Source organism: Hylobates moloch, unplaced genomic scaffold, assembly GCF_009828535.3.
Source record: "Hylobates moloch isolate HMO894 unplaced genomic scaffold, HMol_V3 SCAFFOLD_14, whole genome shotgun sequence".
In the NCBI taxonomy this organism is placed as follows: Eukaryota; Metazoa; Chordata; class Mammalia; order Primates; family Hylobatidae; genus Hylobates; species Hylobates moloch.
The window spans coordinates 31,536,254-31,557,323 of NW_026652289.1; the positions used below are offsets into that span (position 1 = coordinate 31,536,254).

General features: G+C 48.6%; 1 protein-coding gene across 4 annotated transcripts in view; it reads left to right on the forward strand.

Annotated features, from left to right (window-relative positions):
- Positions 1-21,070, forward strand: part of PCSK6 (proprotein convertase subtilisin/kexin type 6) — a 185,703-nt gene that overhangs the window by 32,559 nt on the left and 132,074 nt on the right. For all 4 annotated transcript variants that reach the window (XM_032175060.2, XM_032175062.2, XM_032175063.2 and 1 more), the window contains exon 2: positions 12,969-13,073. In XM_032175060.2, coding sequence (XP_032030951.1) covers positions 12,969-13,073 — 105 coding nt within the window. The remainder of the gene's footprint in view (positions 1-12,968; positions 13,074-21,070) is intronic.

The window sequence follows — 21,070 nt, forward strand, 5'->3', positions numbered from 1 at the left end:
CGTCTTGCTGTGTCATACTCACTCCTATCAGCCTCTCCCCTGGATCCAGGCCCTGGGCCCATGTGGGCCCTTCTGGGTCCCTCATTTCTAAAATACCGGGCTCGAGCAGCTGCCCAGATACTTGTTGAGGGAAGGAAGGAGGGAATGGACAGACGCCTCTGGAGACCTGCAGTGGCCTGAGAAAACAAGGACAAGGGTTCCAGACAGAAGAGGAAGGAATGGTTGGAGCGGCCCAGGAGTCAGGGTGGGCGTCACTACTGATAAACGCACAGACAGTGACTGCACGGAGTCTGTCACTGTGGGTGGGTCTTCACCAAGTCCCTGTTTATAAGCTGCTGTTACGTGCAGTCTTACTGAATCAGCCGTGGAGGGGACCGTCCATCCTTCCATCCGTGGAATAAGATGATCTGTCTTCTCCCACCCTCCTTTCAAGCAATTACTTCTCATCTGTAAATTAGTGCTGCCGAAGTTTTACTTTGAGTATGAAAGTTCTGTTGAAATCATTTATTGGCAAATATTCCATAAGCCACAGATGTTAGTGCAAATGGGATGGAGAGAAAAGGCAATGAAGCGCCTCCCCGATAGAGTAGAAACTCTGGCCAGCAAGGGTGCAGAGATGGGCTGGGACCTGGTCCCCTGACTTCTTAGCATACAGCTTGCAGGAGAAGTCCCAAGTGCCATTTTTAAAGAGCCGTATGAAAATTGCACAAAGTCTATTTTTAGTTTACAAGCCAAGATATGCTTTGCAACTGGGAAAGGGTGTCCCTCAGTTGTATTTTGGTGAAATCATGACAGCTGCCTCATCAGTAGCTTCTTCATTTTTAATTACCAGCGTGGGGTTGAGTCACAGGAGCAGAATGACAGTGCATGTTCCTCTACGCCTGTTTTTAATTGGTGTTATTGAGTTGGGGCATTGATGCAGCTGGATGAAAGCTTTCTGTATCTTCATGCACTGGGAGCTGCCGATCTCAGCAGGGCAAGCTGTCACAAGGTCAGCAGCATAGGAGCTTGGTCACTGTGCCACCTGGTCAGCAGGCCTTTGAAGCCATCATTTGGGATAGGCTCCAGGATAAAAGGAAGCTGAGCTTGCATGGTGTTTGGCTGACACTCTCACCATCCATGACTGTCAGTCCCGGTCAGGTGACTCTGGCCGTCCCTGAGATGATTGCCACCTCCTTCCTGTGTCCTTGTTCCCTTTAAGGGAAACCACACAATAGAGAGGGGCCAAGGATGGGAAGCGCTTCCTGGAGCCAAGAGCTGTTAATAGTCACAGTTGGGCAGCACTGCTGTGCTGGGCTATGCCTTGGGGTCGGCTATGCCTTCTCCCTCTCAGGCCTCCAGATGCTGCTGGCACACTGGAGCCATGGTCCCAGCATCCTGAGTGACACAAGAGAGGTGGGAAAAGTGGGGACAGAATGCAGAGGAGAGTTTTTTGTTTGTTTGTTTGCTGTGGTCAAATACACATAATAGAAAATATATCATCTTATCTGTTTGTAAGTGTATAGTTTGGGGCATTTAGTATTTTCACATTGTTATGCAACCATCACCACTGTCCATCTCCAGAACTTTTTTATTTTCTCAGACTGAAACTCTGTACCCTTTTATTTATTTATTCATTCATTCATTCATTCATTTTTTGAGATGGAGTCTCACTCTGTTGCCCAGGCTGGACTGCAGTGGTGTGATCTTGGCTCACTGCAGCCTCCGCCTCCCGGGTTCAAGCGATTCTCCTGCCTCAGCCTCCCAAATAGCTGGGATTACAGGCACACGCCACCATACCCGGCTAATTTTTGTATTTTTAGTAGAGGCGGGGGTTTCACCATGTTGGCCAGGCTGGTCTCGAACTCCCGACCTCATGTGATCTGCCCACCTGCCTCGGCCTCCCAAAGTGCTGGAATTACAGGCAGAAGCCACTGTGCCTGGCCTGAAACTCTGTACCCTTTACACACCAACTCCCCACTCCTCCTCCCCCACAGCCCCTGGCAGCCACGTTCTATCTCTATGAATTGGGCCATTCCAGGTACCGCATACAGGGAGAATCATTCAGTATTCGTCCTTAGTGCCTGGCTCATTTCACTGAGCACAGTGTCCTCCAGGCTCATCTGTTGTAGCATGCATCAGAGTTTCCTCCCTTTTTCAGGCTGAGCCATATTCCATCATGTGTCCCTGCCAGGTTTTGTTGATCCACTCAGCCAGCCACAGACACCTGGGTCGTTCCCACCGCTTGGCTTTTGTGGAAAATGCTGCTGTGAACACGGGTATGCAGATATTTGTTCAGAACCCCGTTTTCACATCTTCGGGTACAGGAGGTATATATTTTTAAGTGAAAAGTTTGAAGATTAGTTTTTCTAAAATTCCTTTTGATTTCCCTTGGGATAACTGCTCTCAAGTGATGGTGTTTTAGGTATTAAAATGTGAATTTCCAACATTTCTTTCATAAAGACAAAAATCTTATTTTAAAAAACCTTGTAGCCTCCTCCGACATGACCCCCCTTGGTCAAGTAGCCATGAGCTGCAGCCCAGCACTGACCCTTCTTTCTGGGGAGCCCAGCAGGGGGACTGGCAGGAGCCAGGTGGGCTCCCCCTGACTGCCTTGGGTGCTCAGTGTAGCTTTGTTCCCTGATCCGTGATGTAAGCAGCCTGCCCAGGTGTGCTGTGCTCGGCCTTTGGTGCTCAAGGTCACAGACACAGTCCACTCCTCACGAGCAGAGCTGCCCTATGCTGAGAGCAGACCTGGGCTTGTACCGGAGCCTCTCTCCCCTGGCAAATTCTCTAGATGAGACTTTCTTGAGGATAAGGCACCCCCTACTTCTCGCATACTCAGAAGGTAAAAAGTAAACAGTGGGCCTCCTCAAGTTGGGAAAGTCTGAACCAAATGTCTCGATCCCCACTTTCCAGGACGACAGGCTGCCTGTAGCCTGCAGGCATGTGTTAGGCAGGCTACACTGGTGGTAACATGTACAATGAGTTGCCATTATTAAAAACTCAGCAGAGCGCATGTCGGATCCGAATGCTGGCTTCTCTGGAAGAGTTCAGGAGATCTCGCAGTTCTGGGTTGCTGGAGCCTCCACAGGCTCACCTCCTCCCGGCCATGGGGTCCCAGGCTGGGCCCCATGAGAATTGGGGGTACCTCGCCCAACTAGAGAGACCAAACATGGCACAGGGAAGTTAGCGAGCAGCAGGGAGGTGTGGCTCTAATCCATCCCACTAACACATCCGCTGCACAGGGGCAGCCTGCAGGGAGCAGGGGCAGGTGCTGTGCCCGGGGGTGAGGTGTGGGCCCTGGGCACGTGGGGCAGGGCCAGGCCTGAGGGAGCCTCCCTACCCCAGAGGTCACCTGCCCTTGAAATACACCTCATTTTCTTTCTGCCTCTTTTACAAAATAATTCCTGGATCCCACGGGCCCTGCTTTGATGGGAGGAAGGAATGGTGCCGCTCTGAGAGGCTGCTTCTCAGCATGAGGCTAGAGGAAGAGTTTTGTCTTCAGTTTAGACCGTACATTCTTTAAGCTTTATTTGGGAAAGGGGCTAAAAGGTCTGGTTACCTTGTTTTATTACAATTAAAAATTTCTTTTACAATTTTTTGAAACAATCACAAACTTACAGAAAAATTGAATGCACAGGACAAAGCTCATCTGACCCAGTGCAGAGAACCTGGTGACCCCGACCCCACCAGCCCCAGTGCTCCAGTTGGTCCTTTGCATAAACAAGGACTGTGTCTGCAGAACTGTGCAGTGCAGCCACGGACACCAGGAAATTACCATTGGTCTCTTATCAATTGTAATGGCCCCTAATGTAGTAACATATTCCATCCGTCCTCTGTGGGTAACCAATCTGCCATGTCCTCTGTCTTCACTTTCCCTGAGTGGGCACCCTGGTTATCTGCCTGGACTCTGACATCTAGAGTAGCCTGTTCCCACCCATAGCCCCACGGGCTCCGATTCCACTTTCCCCAGTGCGAGCACCCTCCTCACCTTCTGAGTTCTAGCAATGCCTTGTTCTAGGCCGCCCCCGATCTTCCCACCCCCCACACACCATGTTCTTCCCCATATGATGGCTTTAGAATGGAATTTTTCAGGAAAAAAAGAGTTTTACAGCTTATTTTAAAATTAAAACAAAAATAAATACTCAAGAGGCATTGGATTTAGGAATCTGGGAAAACAACGAATTCCAGACAGCCATAAAGAAACCTTTAACCAGGAAATGATTTAAAATGGTGATCTTCAAAGTCAGAATTGTAGAGTTTTTTCAGGTAGCTTTTTGTAGACATTGAAAATATAGGCCGAGGCCACATATAGAAATTAAACGTTCTCATCCGAAGCTGGACCATTTGGTTTGGCGACTTAAGGGAAGAGAAAAATGAAGTTTGCTGAGTAAGAATTAATGATTTCTCAGGAATTTTTAGGATGTTTAACAGCTTAATTGCATAGTTTGAGTGGATATGTGTTGAAGAAAGTAATTTTAGGAGACCGGGAAATTGTGCAATCGTCTTAACTTGGGTCAGGATTGTAATTATTGCAATAACAGAATGTTGCTATGTATATATGTGACTGAAATGGGAAGCAGTTTTTAAAAAATGCTTTAAGAAATAACAACAAAATGTCCATTCTCTCTCTCTCTCTGGACTTCCTTAATTATAAATACCAGGTAACCCAGTGCTGGCTAAATATAGGTCCAGTGGTCATCTATATTTATAACTTTTTTTTTCAGGCGGAAGTCACTAGAGCAATACAGAATTAATTTGGTGTGTAGGTTTTTACAGAGTCTAATTAGTTGTGTTTTTCTTAAGCAAACCAACTGGGATCAATAACATTATATAACTGAACTCAGACGACCATGACTTTTAGACAGACTCTTCCCAGAAAGCCAAGGCCCTCGGCGGATGCCGGCTCTGAAGACAGACACGCGGCTCCGGAAGCAGGCACGCTGCAGCTGCGGAGCGGACGGGGTTTGGAACATCTGTTTCCAGCCAAGGGCAGGCTTTGGGAGTGATAAAGTACAGTTTTTTTTTTTGCAAAGTCAGAAGCCTCATCTACAGTCCATTCATCACTGAGGCCTTGAATTGAGACATTCTGTGGCTGCTTATCAGCTGTTCCCATGTGGCAGGGTTTGGGCTGGCCTGGGAAGGTGGGGTGGGGTTTTTGCAGACTTAGCAGAGTATGCTCTTAGCCAACCCACCCCCACCAACAACGCAGCCTGCTCGAGGGCTACGAACTGCACCTGTGTCTGCAGTCACGTCCACTGGAGAGCTGAGTGGGCGGGTGGACCTTTGGAACTATTTGATGTCATTTGGGGTAGATTCGGCGTGCTTCTCAGTGACTTTGCTGCAAATTAAACATGTAAAGTAGATTGGGCTTTCCTCCTCCGTTCCTCAGGATCTTCAAAAAACGTTAAGTCTTTTCTGGCAGAGTGAACCCGAGCTGGCCGCACCCACTGAGATTTTGTTTGGAGCCAGCTACGCTTGCATTTAAAGAAAAGACATGATGGGGGAGGCCCTTTCTGTAAACCCCAGGCCAGGCCTTTCCCCTCGTGTGGGTTCCCACCCTTCCCTTGTGTGGCCCTGCAAGCCGCTTCTGCCCCTCCACACCTGCGCCCAAGAGTTCTTCTCATGGCTGATGCGTGCCATGAATGAAGGGCACTGGCCAGTGGAAGGGAGTGCCCAGCCAGGCCTTGCCTGCCTCAAGTCCTCAGACCAGAGAGGCCAGTGGGGGTCTTGCCCAGACCATACAGCCGGCAGGTGGTCTGCCTGGCTCCATAGCCTCCTCCCGACCTCAGAGCTGTCCTGGGACGGGGACTGAGAGAGAGCTCAAAGACAGGACAGCAGAGCCTGGGCCAGAAGGCACTGGGGGCATGCTCACCCCGCCTCTGGACGCGGGGCCTCACTGGACAGCTGGACGCAGATGGGATGGGGGGAGACCTGTGTATCCTCGCAGTGTCATTTGGAGACAGAAGTCTGTTGATTTCATCAGGCAGATTTCAAGCTCCTCTGTGTTCCAGACACAGCCAGGCCCTAAAGATTGACAGACAATGCAGCTCCTGCCCTTGAAGGCTTATGGTGGAGGGAGGGAGGACGAAGGGTGTGATAGCCGTGTCTGGGCATACAGGGCCTGGGAGGTCTGAGAGGGCTCCTGGAGTCAGTGACAGCCGAGGGGATGGTTAAAAGCAGAGTAGGAGTTAGTCTTGTAGGTGTGAGGAGACTTGAGCAAGCACAGGGGTGTGAAACGGTGAGTGAGGGCAGGGCCCCTTACACTGGACGACAGAGGGCAGTGTGGGCAGGGCCAGGCCTGTGGCTGGAGAGGGGTCCTGGCCAGTCGTGTACCCTCTGAGACGAGGAGTCAGGGTAGGAGGGTCAGTGCAGTGGTACGAGAGAGACTAAGAGGCCAGCGATGGTCCGAGCAGAGGGGTGGGGCTGCCTGCACTAGGGTGGGTGTGATGCGGGGAGCGGGTTTGGGAGCCATTAAGAGCCCCCTTTGGGAAGGTTTGGTGGTGGCTTTTACCAAGACAAGGAACGCCTCAGGAGGAAAGGTTTGGGGTGCAGGATGGCGAGGGTGCACAGTGTTGTTGATGCTGCTGTGGTGTGGTGGAAATTATATGCTGACCTAGGGGTCCTGCCAGGAGTCAGTGGATAAAGATGGTGCAGATCCGGCCCAGCCCCTGGAGGACTCAGCTATTATGGGGCAATGTGCTTGGGACCCACTTAGGCGGGAGAGGCTCCCCAGAGGAGAAGATGCTGAGCTGAGCCTGGAAGGGCCCAGGATTGGTTGGCAGGAAATGAAGAAACAGCCTTCTGGGCCTGTCGTCTCCGTATCTCAGGCAGTTCCTGGATACAGCTCAGCTTCTGCCGCAGAGGAGTTTCAGAACCCACCTGCCCCGTGGCTGTTCAGACCTCTGGAACCAGAACGTCCATCTGGGACCAAGCCCCCACCCACATGGGGTTGCTCAAGCTACTCAGGTGAAGCTGACATGTACGAAGGTGGCAAGCCACAGATCCGGAGTTCTGAGTTAGGGCAACCCAGCAGTGGCCCCAGGAGGCTCACTTGGATGTGAGAACTGTGGGAAAACCAAGGACCTACCTGGTATGTGTCAGAGTCATTTGTTTATGAACGTTACATAAACACACACACCTGGATATGTATATGCACGTGTATATGCACAAACACACACACACACACACACACACCCCTGAGTACATATGCAGTTGGCTGTCTTTATCCACAGGTTCCACATCTATACATTCAACCAACCTCAGGTCAAAAACATGAAAAAAAAAGTGTATGGTGGATGTAGAAAGTATTTTCTTGTCATTTTTCCTTAAACAATATAGTATAACAACTATTTCCACAGCATTTACATTGTATTAGGTATTATAAGTAGTCTAAAGATGATTTAAAGTATTGGAGGATGTGTGTAGGTTGTATGCAAATATGATGCCATTTTATATCAGGGACTTGAGCATCTGTGGATTTTGGGATCTGTAGGGTGGCCTGGAACCAGTCCCCCACGGATGCCAAGGCATGACTGTATACATATATATACATCTGTATACAAACACTTGCACATCCATGTACGTATGCACATACACATGCCTGCATATGTGTACACGTGTGTACAACACTCACATTCTGTACATCCACACATATGCACACACACTCGTATACAGACATAATGGAATAATATGTACGTGAAACATAATAGAGGTCTCCCATGATTTCCTTATTGAAATGAAGGAAAGTGCACACATGCTGGGGGTACTGGTTCTCTGGGAAAGAACCCGCTGCAAAGGACAATGACCAAGGTGCCTGAAATCCCCCACGGCAACTAACAGTCTTAACTATGCCAAGAGGCAGAAGGTTCCACAGTGAAGAATCCTGACTGTTCATTGACTAAATGAATCTTGAACAGTTTCACTGCTCTGTGCCTCAGTTTCCCCATCTGTAAGATGAGGATGGTCATAACATCTACCCCGTACAGTTGTTATGAAAATCAAACTTAATAATTCATCTGAACTCCAAGCTTGCTGCCTGGAATGGGGCATGTGCCCAGCAAGCGTCAGCTGTTCTTGTAATGAGCTGGGAGCACTTGGTAACAGTGAGGAACCCTGGCTGGGGGACAGGTGAAGGAGGGGGAATTGCTGTTCCCTACTAACTCTGTACCCTTTGTACCTTCCATCTTTTGTATCATGTGCACATATTACCTATATTTGTATCTGACGTATTACCTATATCTGACAAAATGTCAGAGCATGTTGTTAAAGAGGATTATACTACATTAAACTCTTCACTGTGAGTTCTTTGATCTCATTTCTTCCAGTGTTCTGGTCAAGAACATTTAGCAAGGTTTGTAATGATGTTTTAATGATGTTATCAGTTTTATCAAGTAATGCATATAATCGCCTGTCAATGTTGAGTAAGGAAACATGAGCATCCTGTATTCAGCAAATTGTTTATTTTCTTGAATGGTGCATGAAACGGGCTCTGATTAATTCATCGTGAAGATACCATGGACACGAAAGAGAACAAGAACATATTTAAATTTCGTGTTATGACATTACAAAAACAATGCCTTGCGGACTAGCAGTCAGATTCATTGATGAAGAGCAGATGGAGGTCAGGGGAGGACACGGGGCTGAGGAGGACTGGGACGCAGCCTGGGATGGTGGAGGCAGCGCCTCTCTTCTATGATTGAGGGAAGGAGGAGGAGGCTGCCAGGGCCCTCTGATAGCTTCAATCTGTGGAAGCCACCACTCCTGATTCTAAAGGCGGGCTGCTCAGGCACTGGCTGGAGAAGTGGTACGTAGTTGATGAGCTGTGAGCACAGGAGCAGAGCCAGCGCCTGGTGTGGACACTGTCCGAGGCCACAGCCCAGCAGCAGCCACCCAGGACATCCAGGCTGCTGAGGAAGGAGGAACACCTGCCATCAGGACAAATGCCAGATAAAAAAAGAACCTCACTTTCCCTGGAAGATTATTTGGAATTTTGTCTTTAGGCTGTCCCCTTCCTGAGTCCAGCCCTGTCCATTTGACCCTGAAGAGGTCCTAAAAGTGTGGCAATCATCTGAATCCCTACTTGTGTATCTATGTGTCATTTAGTATCAAATTTTGTCACCTGCTTGTCTGTGAGCAGAATGGGGAGGCTGCTGGTTTAGGAACTGGGAGCCCCACAGTGTGACATAGTCTTAACCTCCCTGGGCCTCAGTCTACTCATCTGTGAAATGGGGACATCTCTGTGGGTCCTTCTCACATCCTAGTCTGTGAGTCAGGGCCAGAGGGCAGCCAGGTGTCCTTCGTGTTGAACCAGGCCAGTGGCCACATCCCCACAGGTGACCTTGTGTGAGCCTGGGGGCCTCACAGCCTGGCATCCTGTCCCCCTTCCCCGTGAAGGCACCCAGAGATGTGAAGGAACGGCCTCCCTCATTGGGGAGGGGCAGGACCTCCTCGTACCTGGGGTGGACCCTGCTGTGGTAGGTCAAGTGAGGAGCCTAGAAGGGCTTAGGTGGGTGGGGAGGACGAGAGACAGCAATGGCTGTATCATAAATGCAGCATCGTCTGGGCCGACGAGACTTTCAATGGGCCTGCGTTCCTGGGCAGCTGCCCCTGCCTCCTGCTGTGTCACCTTTGATTCTCTCACTGGTTTTGCCCCTGATGAAAACCTCACACTCCTGACCTGATGCCTAATGTTGCAAGGGGAGGGCAGAGGGCAGGACCACATGAGTCAGGCAGAAGGACGGAGCCTCTTGGAGCATCTGACAAGGAGGTTTATGGAAAAAGCACGGCTCAGAGACTCAGAGAGATGCTGAAGGTCTAGGCTTGCAGCCGCACCTGTGTTTATCCACAGAGTCACTCCGTGTATGGACCGCCACTTCCCAGCCCTAGAGAACCCATGCTTGACATCAGAGACTTTGGTGAACTCCTCAGATACTCTCAGCAGCAAATGCTGTACATCACAGGCTGGCAACCTTTTCTGTTTCAAAGTTCACATATGAACTATTTATCCTCGTGGTCTCTAAGGTCTCTGTTGCAACTACTCAGCTCTGCTGTTGTAGTAGGAAGGCAGCCATGAACAGTAGGGAAAGGGTGGGTGTGGCTATGTTCCAAGAAAATTTATCAAAAAACAGTAGGTGGATATATACCCAAAAGAATTGAAAGCAGGGACACGAACAGATATTTGTAACCAGCAGCATTATTCACAGCAGCCAAGAAGTGGGAGTAATCCACGTGTCCATAAATAGATGAGTGAATAAACAAAATGTGAGGTGTGCAGATAATGGAAGATTAGTCAGCCTTAAAAAGGAAGGAAATTCTGACACATGGTGCAACACTGATGAAACTTGAGGACATTATGCTGAATGACATAAGCCAGTCACAGAGGACAAATGTATGATTCCAGCTTCTTCTGCAGCTGGCTTTGCAACGGCAGCCTTGGCTGGTGTCCCCTTCTCCCCTGCAGTGGGAGCAACCCTCCCTGGCCCCCCAGCTCTCATGCTAGGCAGGACATAAGTGTCCAAACAGATGGAGTTCTGGCCGCTGCTTCCTCCAGAGGTGGTTGGCCTGGTCAGCATTCTGGGGGACTGTCTGTGCCTTTCCTGGATCGTTCATGGAGAACAGTTCACATCAGCCCAGACCCAGGGGCCTTTGCAAAGGACAGTCATGGCGGCCCCGGGGCAGGGGGCTGGATAGCTTTGGGACTGGCCTTTGAGGGGAAAGGTGGCTGCCCCAAGCCTGCCTTAGCTGTTCAAAGGCTGGGTGCTGCCCTGAATGGCTTCCGGGGCCACCCTGACATGGGCCTGCTAAGGGTCAGCAGTGCTGCAATTAGTCTGTTTCTTTGCCAGCAAGTTTTATTCAACTCTTAGTTTCTCCATGTCCCTGACTGGGAATTGACTTGAATGCCCAGAGTTAAAAGACCAAAAGTTATGTAACGTCTCCCAGGGATGATGGCAGCTTATAAGCAAACATGTTGATTAAACACTGCTGCAAGTTGAGACTCCATGATTGCCTCTGTTGCTAAATAACAGCTCTAGTGTGGGTGAGGAGGAGCCTTTTGACACATGTGGCAGTTAACTTCGTTGAAGAAGTGAGCAAGGTGACTTATCTGTAGGAGGAAGAATAAAAGTGCTTGTGAGCAAAATAGGGCAGAAATAATGAGGTTTATCATGGCAGAAAAATGTGAGAATCAGAATTGCAGAAAACCGTGTATTGAGCACTTACTACCTACCTGCTGGGTCTCTGCTAGCTCCTTCACACATAAATATCTCATCCAAATGTTGGAGCAACCCTTCAGGGTGGTGGTTATTAGTCTCATAAGGAAACTCAGAGAGGGTAAGCCCAGGTCACCCAGAGGGAAGGGGTCACATTAGGTGCAGACCTGGATTTGGCCAAAAGCTAAAGCATCCCAGACCCAGAGAGGGGAGTGGAGGAGCAAGAGAGAGAATCCCAGCTCCCAGGACCACCAGCATTTGTTGAATGCCCACTAGGTTCTAGACACTAAACTGGGCTCTATGTGGGTGATTCCTATTGATTCCTCATGACTATCTTAGTATTTGATGTTCTGTGGTTGTAAGCAACAGAAACACACTGGAGCAAGCTGAAGTAGAAAAGGGAGCTCTTTATTTAGAGGACAAAGTGGCGTCTCCTAAACCCAAGAACAGGAGACAGCAAGGCTGCCAGGATTGCCAGAAAGGAGAACTGAAGGGTAGTAAAGGGGCTGGGAGGCTCTCTCTTGCACTCCTGCCTTATCTTCTTGTGCAAAGATATGAAAATGGCCACTCACAGCATCCAAGTCCCTCCAGGTCTCCGCCTGGGCCAGTCAACTCTATTGAGGTCAGACTATAGCAGACTAAATGGCTATGAATGAGGTGGAGGCAGCCAAGGAGTTGTGAGTGGGGTAGGCTTTAGTCCTACTTAACTTTTAAAGGTAAGTACCTTTATCCCCATTTTACACATAAGGAATTGAGATTCTCATGAGTCAAATGTCCTTGCCCAAGGTCACATGGCTAATCTTGGTGGAGGGGTAGGAAGGGTTTGGACCAAATCGATGTGACTCAAAACTCATGTTTGTAATCATCACGTAGAACTGCTGTAGAGGACCGTTAGTCTTAAATTTACCCTTTAATCAAGCTAGAAAAGAAACTAGGATGGTTTAGCCTGAGAAGATCAACTTGCGAGTCTGTATGATATTCAGTCCATCTTGATTTTAAAATCCTTTTTGGAGGATTGTGATCAACTAGCACTTCTCTACAGCCAGGAAGGAGGCCTCCGATAACAATGTCCCCATGCTCAAGCCCGGACAGACGTGGGGACAAGCTGGTGCTACAGTGAGGGCCAGCCCTTCTTGAAGGTCAGGGGCTGGGCCACAGGGCTGCTGTTGGTTCCATCCGGTCCTCAAGCTGAAATCTGTCCTGACAAACTGCCCCTGGCAGAAAATTGGGACACCTCGGGGGTTTAGATGTTCTCATCTGACCCTTTCACAATCCCCAAGCAGATGGATCCAGTGTTTTCTTTGGCTGTCCCATTGCACTTGAGAGTGAGTGTTCATTCTTCGATATTTCAGTTTACCAACAAAGTGGAGAGGATGGAGTTTGTTTATAAATGGATGTTTCGGTGTAGACCTGACTTGACACCAACTTAGCTACTTCAGGGATTCTTGGCCCTAAACGATTCATTTCTGTCTAAAAAACTTGGCCATGATAGTCTAAACTTTAAATGATGTTAATTTACCGTGAGATGTGATGGAGTATGTGCTCCATGGGAAATGTGACTTCGTGTTGTTTATCTAAAAATGAGTGTCTAAAATCCACCTTCACGTTTATAAACACTGCACACACGCCAGAGATATGAGGAGCACTGTGGTGGAGGGTATGTTTCCTCTGGGAGAATGAGCCCCTCAGATAAGGGGGAGATTCTTGTGGGGTGGAAGATTTTGGAAGCTGTTCGTGAGACTGTTAATTGATGGTATTCTGCTTCTTGTCTTGCAGATTGGAAACCTGGAAGATTACTACCATTTTTATCACAGCAAAACCTTTAAAAGATCAACCTTGAGTAGCAGAGGCCCTCACACCTTCCTCAGAATGGACCCCCAGGTACAGAGTGTTGGATGCTTTCCTAAGGGCTGGAGGGTTTGGGTCTGTGGTCCTAAAAATGGCGGAGTCTGGATTTTAATGTGATTCTGGATAAACATGAGTTTTCCACATTCACTTTAAATACAAGACAGGTGTAGCTACATATCAGACCATCTGAACTAAATCATGTGAGTGAGGATCTCTCAGCATTTTAAAGTCAACAAAATACAATAATTACAGGAGATACATATATGAATCTTACCCATGAAACAAAAACCCTAAGCAGTTCAAGCAAGTATTTTAATAATGAAATTAGAGATCAGGCAGGTGGATGTTTTTGTGGTTGTCATAACATGTATGTTAATGGTTACTATGAATTTGAAAACTGGGGCAGTAAGTATGAGTTTTTTTCCTCAAAGATTCACATGATCTTCAGGATTAAAACAAATGTGATTTGGAAGGAGGCTAACATTTTAAATTTTAACATAATCCATATGTATTGGGGGGTTAATTATACTTCCTTTCTGCATAGATTTGAAATTAATATTTGAGAAATATCAATCAACAGGTATGTGTCAAGATTAAAAATTTAAGATGGCCAAGTGAGCCTCCAATGAGTTCATTCATTTGGCAGGTATTTTTGGAATACCTTCTATGTGGCTGGCTCTGTCCATAGCAGGGCCCATGGAGCTGGCGGAGGGGCTGACAGAAAACGAAGCAGGAAATAGAAAAAATATGTGATATGTCACAGGGCGATGAGTGCTGAGAAGGAAAATGAAGTTCACGTGAGAAGCAGTAGCAGCCCCAACAAGGAACGGAGGTCATCGGTAAATCATAGTTTTAGGTCACAGAAATCATCTTCTCTTAAAAGTTAACGTATGTGCTAGATGTTTGTTTGGGCTCCCTAGCTGGCGCACAATATTATTTCAGCTATTTCCAGAAAATACTTAGAGTAAAGTTTTTATGGAAAAATGGGTTCTTGGGGTTGCCCCAACCTACCTACTTCAATGACAATCAGGGCTCTTTTTGTATTGACTGAGCAGGGATTCGTTGGAGAGACGCGTTATCTCTGGGCTCTGTACCTGAATTATCCTTCTCTGGGGCATCGCATGGTGAGGGTTTTGATTTGAAGCACATGAGGAAGTGGTCCCCATGGAGCTCACCCATGGACCTGGGCTGTGAAAAGGCAGACTTGTCTTGAATATATTTCTGGATTGGTTTTATAGGTGGATGGATGGATGGATGAATGGATGGATAGATAGATACAGATAAGTCGAATGAGATAGATACAAAACATTGTGCTAATTCCATTATTCCTTCATAGCAAGGGAAGGAGTTAAGTGTTCACTAAAGGATGACTGTGCTTAGGCACTTTGCATGCACCATCTCACCCCATCACATGGGGGTGAGATTACGTCTACTTGTGCTTACACCATGGAACATGAAGGAATGTTTTTCAAAGGGACCAGTATATTTAATCCTCTAGGAAAAAAGCCAGATTGTAGTTGCTCATTCCCAAAGAGTGGAGCACTTGGGGAAGTGTGGATCAGTAGAAAACTGAGCAGCAGGGGGCCTCTGTACAGGGTGCATAGGCTGATCCCGGAGGAGGCGTGAGTTCTGTGCGAGTGAGAGACCGTCATCTGTCATCTTGGAGGAAATTCTAAGCTAGGAAAGAGGTCGATGCAGCATCCCTCCACACTTTCACTTTAAGCAAGCACTCGATCTGCCGTATGAAGAAACATCCTCATTCTTCAACTGAAGTCTTTTGAGTTGTTGAATTGCTACCACGCAGATAGTTACAATGAAAGCAAGCTGTTTGCATGCAGGAGGCCCCCCTCGTAAGCATGCCCTGAGAAGAGACAGGGACCCTGGATTTCTTGGTCTTCTTTCCATGAGGCCTTCCAAGAATTAATAAAGCAGATTCTTAATTGTTAGAACTAAGGCAGAGTCGAAATAGGAGACTTAATCTGTGTTTTGACTACATCCTCTGTTGTTGGTGACTATATTTTAAAACTTTTAAAGGTACTCAGGTCGACTGCTCATCCCTTCCTTCCAAAAATATTAATGGTGCACCTGCTGAGTGCAGGACCCTGTGCCTGAGTGATGCAGAGCTGCCCAGCAGGTCTGTGTGTTGCTGAGTTCCCGGTGAAGATGGGGATGGGAGACCCGTGCATGAGCAAGGCAGGCTGAGGCAGCAGAGGCTGACTCTGGGGGTGGGGGGCTTGAGGGCCACCATGCCCTGGACCTGCCTCCTCTCTGCAGCACCTGAGCTACTTGATTGACCCATTTTAGGTGTGTTAAAAGTCCTATATTCATTTTGGGTCTGAGGGCAAAGCATTCCCAGGCATTAGTTGTCTCCTTGAAGCCAGCAGAAGGAAGGATAGAGACTTCCTAGGCAAAGGCTACCATAGCAGTTAAATTTTTTCAAATAAAAATCTCCTTTTCACAGAGCTTCTTAATAAGCTCCTGGCAAGGCTGCTGTCAATGCATCCTGCCAGTAAACAGCCTGGGCATCCCAGGCCCTCCTGGAACTTTCATAGGAGTGGCTAATTGTTCCTCACAGTTCTAATTAAATTGTTAGCCCCAGGGAAAGCACACAGACATCTGAACCAGTTATGAATTCAGAATCGCAACTGAAATACCTCTGTTTAAATTTGTCTAGCTTTCATGCAAACCAAATCAATTAGCTGTCAGTCTGACTAATATTTACTCTGCCCAGTCCTTACAATTAAATATTGGTGAAATTAGCTGTTTTATATAAGTATTTAGTGTTATCTTTTATTTCCCTACATTGGCAAAGCATTTTTATGATACCTTCACATCTGGAGAGTTGTGTAATTAATATTATTAACAAAAGGAAAAGATGATTTAATATTATTCAGAGACTTCGGAATGCGAGGCTGCCATTGTGTTCAAATGACCAAACTGGAAATGAATGTTATGGGGCTTAGGATAAAGTTCAATCAAAGGCAGATGGTATTTTATTTTAATTAGTTCCAGTCCCTATTGTATAAAAGTGCTTCGATGAGTGATGGAATTTACAGTCCACCCCATGTCACATAAAAGCAGATAGAATGTACATTTGTGAAAGCAAAACAAAACTCAAGGGGGGGTCAACAGCAGGACTTTGTTAGGCACGTGTGCGCACGCACACTTATTAGGCTCTTCTTTACACTGATCCTGTACCGGAATGGTACGGTAATTCTCCTTGCATTCCTAATTACCTTTACTTGATGTCTTTCTTACCATCTTTGAAAAGGGCCATTTTGCTCAGACTGCTTTGTTACTCAGCCCTATCCTTGGAGGAACAGCCCAAGTGTTCTCAGTGTGCAGTTATCGGTCGCTGGGTTTTTCCAAGGCTTGTCATTTAAGCAAACTGAAAGCATTTGTTTTTAACTTGTTCTTTTGCCAAAAGTCTGGAGAAGGGTAGATACTACAGAAGCGTCAACCAATCACTGAAAGGGCTCACAAATTTTTTTAAAATTACTTGTTCTGATTATGTTCCAAGCTGGCTTATAGTTAGTCGTTGCTGCCTGTGTCTTCCAGACCTTACATTTTCGCATGATGACTTGGGTTCAGCTCTTTCCTTCCCTACAGGTCTCAGCCAGATTGGTGATGGAAATGGAAGGATAAAGATGTTCCGAGGGAGCCTTGGTGGCTCCTTCCAGGGCCGTAGGAGGCTTCGGTTTGATGCTTCATTTCAGTGCTTTAAAGCTTAGAAATTGCAAAATGATTGCAAGGACCAGAGGAGGCATATTCTGTTTTGTAGGATGGGACTTTGCCCCCAGAGTTTAATCAGAGCTCAGGTTTCCTTCCAGCGGTGATGCAATGTTGAAGCAGATCTTTCCGTTAACCACAGATGGAATTTTATCTAACAGTTTTGTGTGCTAGAGCAATTCAAAGTGCAAACAAACAGAAAGTTCCTGACAAGAGCACATAGACAGTAAGTGACCACGCTGGTCTCAGGGGTTGATGAACTGTGTCACGGGCTGAGGGCAGGGCCAGTCAGCTGCCCAGGGCCCACTGCATTTGCCCACATGGGGAGGGTGGACTGCTCCCCCGTGAGGGTGATCGAATGACAGTGACGAGTTGGCTGTTCACATTTTCAGCACCACCCAGCTGGTTCTAGCGGCGTGGCTACTAGGAATTGGTAAAAAGTTTGAATGTGTAAATATACCTTAAAAGACAGCATTTTATTCTTTCACCACATGCTCTGCCCTTCCGCTTAGATGTCTCCAAGACAATCCAAAGTCAATGTGTCCCCAACCCAGCTCGCTGTCTCTGACCCTAGTCTGTCTCAGAGGGAAGCACTCATCCGCATTTCGCATTCACTGCAGTGCCAGCAGCCTCTCCTTCCCTGCTACACTTGTTCCACCTCCTGTACAACCCGGCCCTGCCATGTCCTGTGTCTCCTGCCCTAGGCCCAGCTCCTGTCATCTCTTGCCTGCACCACTGCACTGCCCTCCTTGCTGGCCTCATATGGGCATCCTTGCCCCAGCCAGTCACCTCCCATGCTCCTGAGGGATCCTCTGAAATACATGCCACAAAGCTGTATCTACACCTCCCAAGCCCTGCTTGTTCTGGCCTCCTGTGGCCCCCTAAGTCCCAGCCACCACTGGCCTTTAAGGTCCTCCTTGGATGACTTTCGCTCTTTTTCTCTCTGCAGAGCTTTTGCACAGATGGCTTCCCACCTTCCCCTGCTGTCCCTCTCTTCCCCACCTTCCCCTCTGGGCTCCAATATCCCTGCCACCAGGAAGCCTGCTTAGAGGCTGCAGACTTGTCCTGCTCTTCTAGCAGTCGTATGTTTGTATTCTAGATCCGGCCCTAGAGTAGGAGCACACAGCAGTGCTTGTTGGGAACGATGACCAGTTCAGTTTGTTTGGGATCTGTCGGGGACAGACAGTCGGCAGGGGAGCTGCAGGTGGTTCCTGGGGGACCTGGATCGTCAGGCTTGGGAGGGCGTTGAGTATTCCAGAACCAGAGCAGAGGCGATGGGAAGGCGGACTGACCGTGCTGCGCGGCTGCCTCGGGAGAGAGGAACTTGGAGTTCAAAGCATGCAAGCCCATCTCTTGCCAATGCAACAGGAAGTTATCGAGGGTCAAGTCCACAAATCATTTGCTTTTACTCCCTTACAAGTCCAGCAGCGACCCAGAGAACAGTGGACAATGCTTCCTGAAGCCTATCTCAAGTTCCAGAGATTTGGTTCATATAAGCAAGTTATGCGTAACAAAAGCAACTTCTTTCTATGTAAATACTTTAGAAGTAAATTCTGACCCACCTTGGCTAAATTACGCAAAAATCCTAAATATAGTTTTCAATTGACAAAGCTGTATCCTGTATTGCTGGAGCTAAAATAACAGAGGGACTGGCAGTGACCGGGCATCAGACACGCTGAGCAGCGTTGGACTTCATCGTCTGTTAGTCTGCTGGGGCAGTTGTAACAAAGTCCCACAGGATGCGGGGGCTTCAACCACAGAAATGTATTGTCTCACACTTAGGAAGGTTGGAAGACTGAGATTACGGCGTTGGCAGGGTTGCTTTCTTCTGAGGTCTCTTGCAGATGGCTGAATTCTCGCTGCATCCTCATGTGGTTGTCCCTCTCTGCGAGGGGCTCTGTCCTAATCCCCTCTTCTCATGGGACACTGGCCAGAATGGATTAGGCCCCCCGCATCATGACCTCATATTAACGTAATTACCTCTTTAAGGCCTCTGTCTCCCATTACAGTCACATTCTGAGCTACTCGGGGTTAAGATTTCAACATAAGAATTTAGGGGTTCAGCCGGGCGTGGTGGCTCACGCTTGTAATCCCAGCACTTTGGGAGGCCGAGGCGGGCGGATCACGAGGTCAGGAGATTGAGACCACAGTGAAACCCCGTCTCTACTAAAAATACAAAAAATTAGCCGGGCGTGGTGGCGGGCGCCTGTAGTCCCAGCTACTTGGAGAGGCTGAGGCAGGAGAATGGTGTGAACCCGGGAGGCGGAGCTTGCAGTGAGCCGAGATCGCGCCACTGCACTCCAGCCTGGGCGACAGAGTGAGACTCCGTCTCAAAAAAAAAAAAAAAAAAGAATTTAGGGGTTCACAGGTCAGCCCCTAATAATAGGTGAAGCTGGGCTCCGGCTGCCTCTTCTGTTGTCAGTGAGTGGAGGTGGGTGGCGGGCGGTAGGGAGAGGGGCACCTTCTGTCCCCTTTCTGCAAAATAAGAACTAACTTACAAATGAATAGCTTTACTTTCCCAAAGAGTTTTCACACGCACTGTCCCATTTCCGTCATCGGCAGAGAGAGGACTTCCCTCTCTCATGACTGTTAAGCAGGGGTCTTCTGGCACCTGTCATTCAACTTCGATGGAAAGAATTCAAGAAATGGTCTCTACACTGTTGCAGTTATGGCTGCAGGTGAGGCAGTGGGGAGGGAGTGGGCTCACAGCTGCCTGGGTGACACGGGAGGTGGTGGTGGGGTTGGCTTTCTAGGCTGAGTTAGGATGTCCTTTAGTTTTTGGTTCCTCCTCCCCCTCCTCTGCTGCCCAGGCTTACTCACTGGGTTCCCGCCGTGTGGTTGCCATGGCAGCCTGGTGTCTCCCCCGGCCCTACCCCAGGGTGAGCCAGTGCAGCGCCACAGGTGGGCCTGGGCATCTCACTGTGATGGGCTCTCATGAAACCGTGTAATCGTCTCTCAGTTGTGGCGATGGTCCCCTTGCCCTGCTGGAAGATGACAGCCGTGGGACCAATCCCTCACTCAGGGAAAACTTGGATCTGCTTTCTGCCTCTGTCTAGCTTGGTTCAGTGGTTTTTAGCCATTTGGGGGGATCACAGGCTCCTCTGAAGAGCTGATGAAAGTTGTGGGGCCTCTCGCTCTCCAGAGGAAAAAAGACATCATGCTCATGCCGGCACCGTTTTGCATACAGTTCTAGGGTTTCTGGGACTTGAGCCTGTCCTTCCACTCCTTGAGGGTCTGTGGGATCCAGGGCAAGAAGGCCCCAGTGTGGTGCATTAAGCATTTCCTGTCAATGAGAGAAGGGCCATGTTGCACATGATACAGTGACAGGCACTTCTCAGGGAGTGGGATTTTTCTTTCTTTAAATTCACCACTCAGCCTTCTCATTTAGCTCTTTAGCTGGTTGGATGTTGGCCCAGCGAGGTGCTCAGAGCAGTCAAGGTTGATGGGAATCGAGATCTAAGCGCTGCAGACTATTGAGTGCACAAGCTCTCAGAGAGAGACCGGTCCCAGCCCCTGCTTCACAGCATGGAGGCAAAGGCCCAGGCAGGGTGCCCACCTTCCACCCAGAGAGCATAGCAGGTTTATTTTCTCCAGTGCTCTGATTGCTCTCTCCTGGAGGAGGCTTTAGAGCTCAGTGCCTCCTGCGTGCTGAGGTATGGCCTCCGACTCCCTCCCTTGATATGCCCTGGTGGACAGTCAGGTCTGGCTTGCGGTCCCCTTGTTGTTTCACAGTTACAGAATAAAGTAACCTTCACTTTGATGAAACCAGGGAGAAAAGAGAGAAGAAAGAGTTGGCTGAGCTGTCTCCCTTGCTTTGGCTACAACTGTGCAGAACCTATGTGAACCTAGTGTCCCCAGCCCTGCCGGTGCATACTTCAGGGAACCTCAGCAGCTTGACTCCCTTGATACTGTGTGGGACCCCCGGACCCCTGGGGGAGGGTCTGTGTATGCCCTTTGTGGCCCACACTCCATCTCAGAGCAAAGACCCTGAAGCCCCTCTCCTTTTAGGACTCTCCAGCTCCCAAGAACTTCTAGGGACCTTCCTGGGCCACAGCAGGGCCCCTCTGAATAGGCACGGGCTTGAAGTTAGGGCAGAAGGACGTGGTGGCTTTGGGTGGACGTGCAAGTGGGAGGGATTTCATGCTCTCTTTGGTGACACTGGCTCATGAGTGAAAGTTTCAAAACACCCGCCCCTGTCGCTTGTCACACCCGGGAATGATGTGTCAGCAAGCTTCTGGCCCACCTGTGGCCCACAGGGAAGAAGACAGGGCCAAGGCTGCCCATGGCTGCTCGCTGAAAGG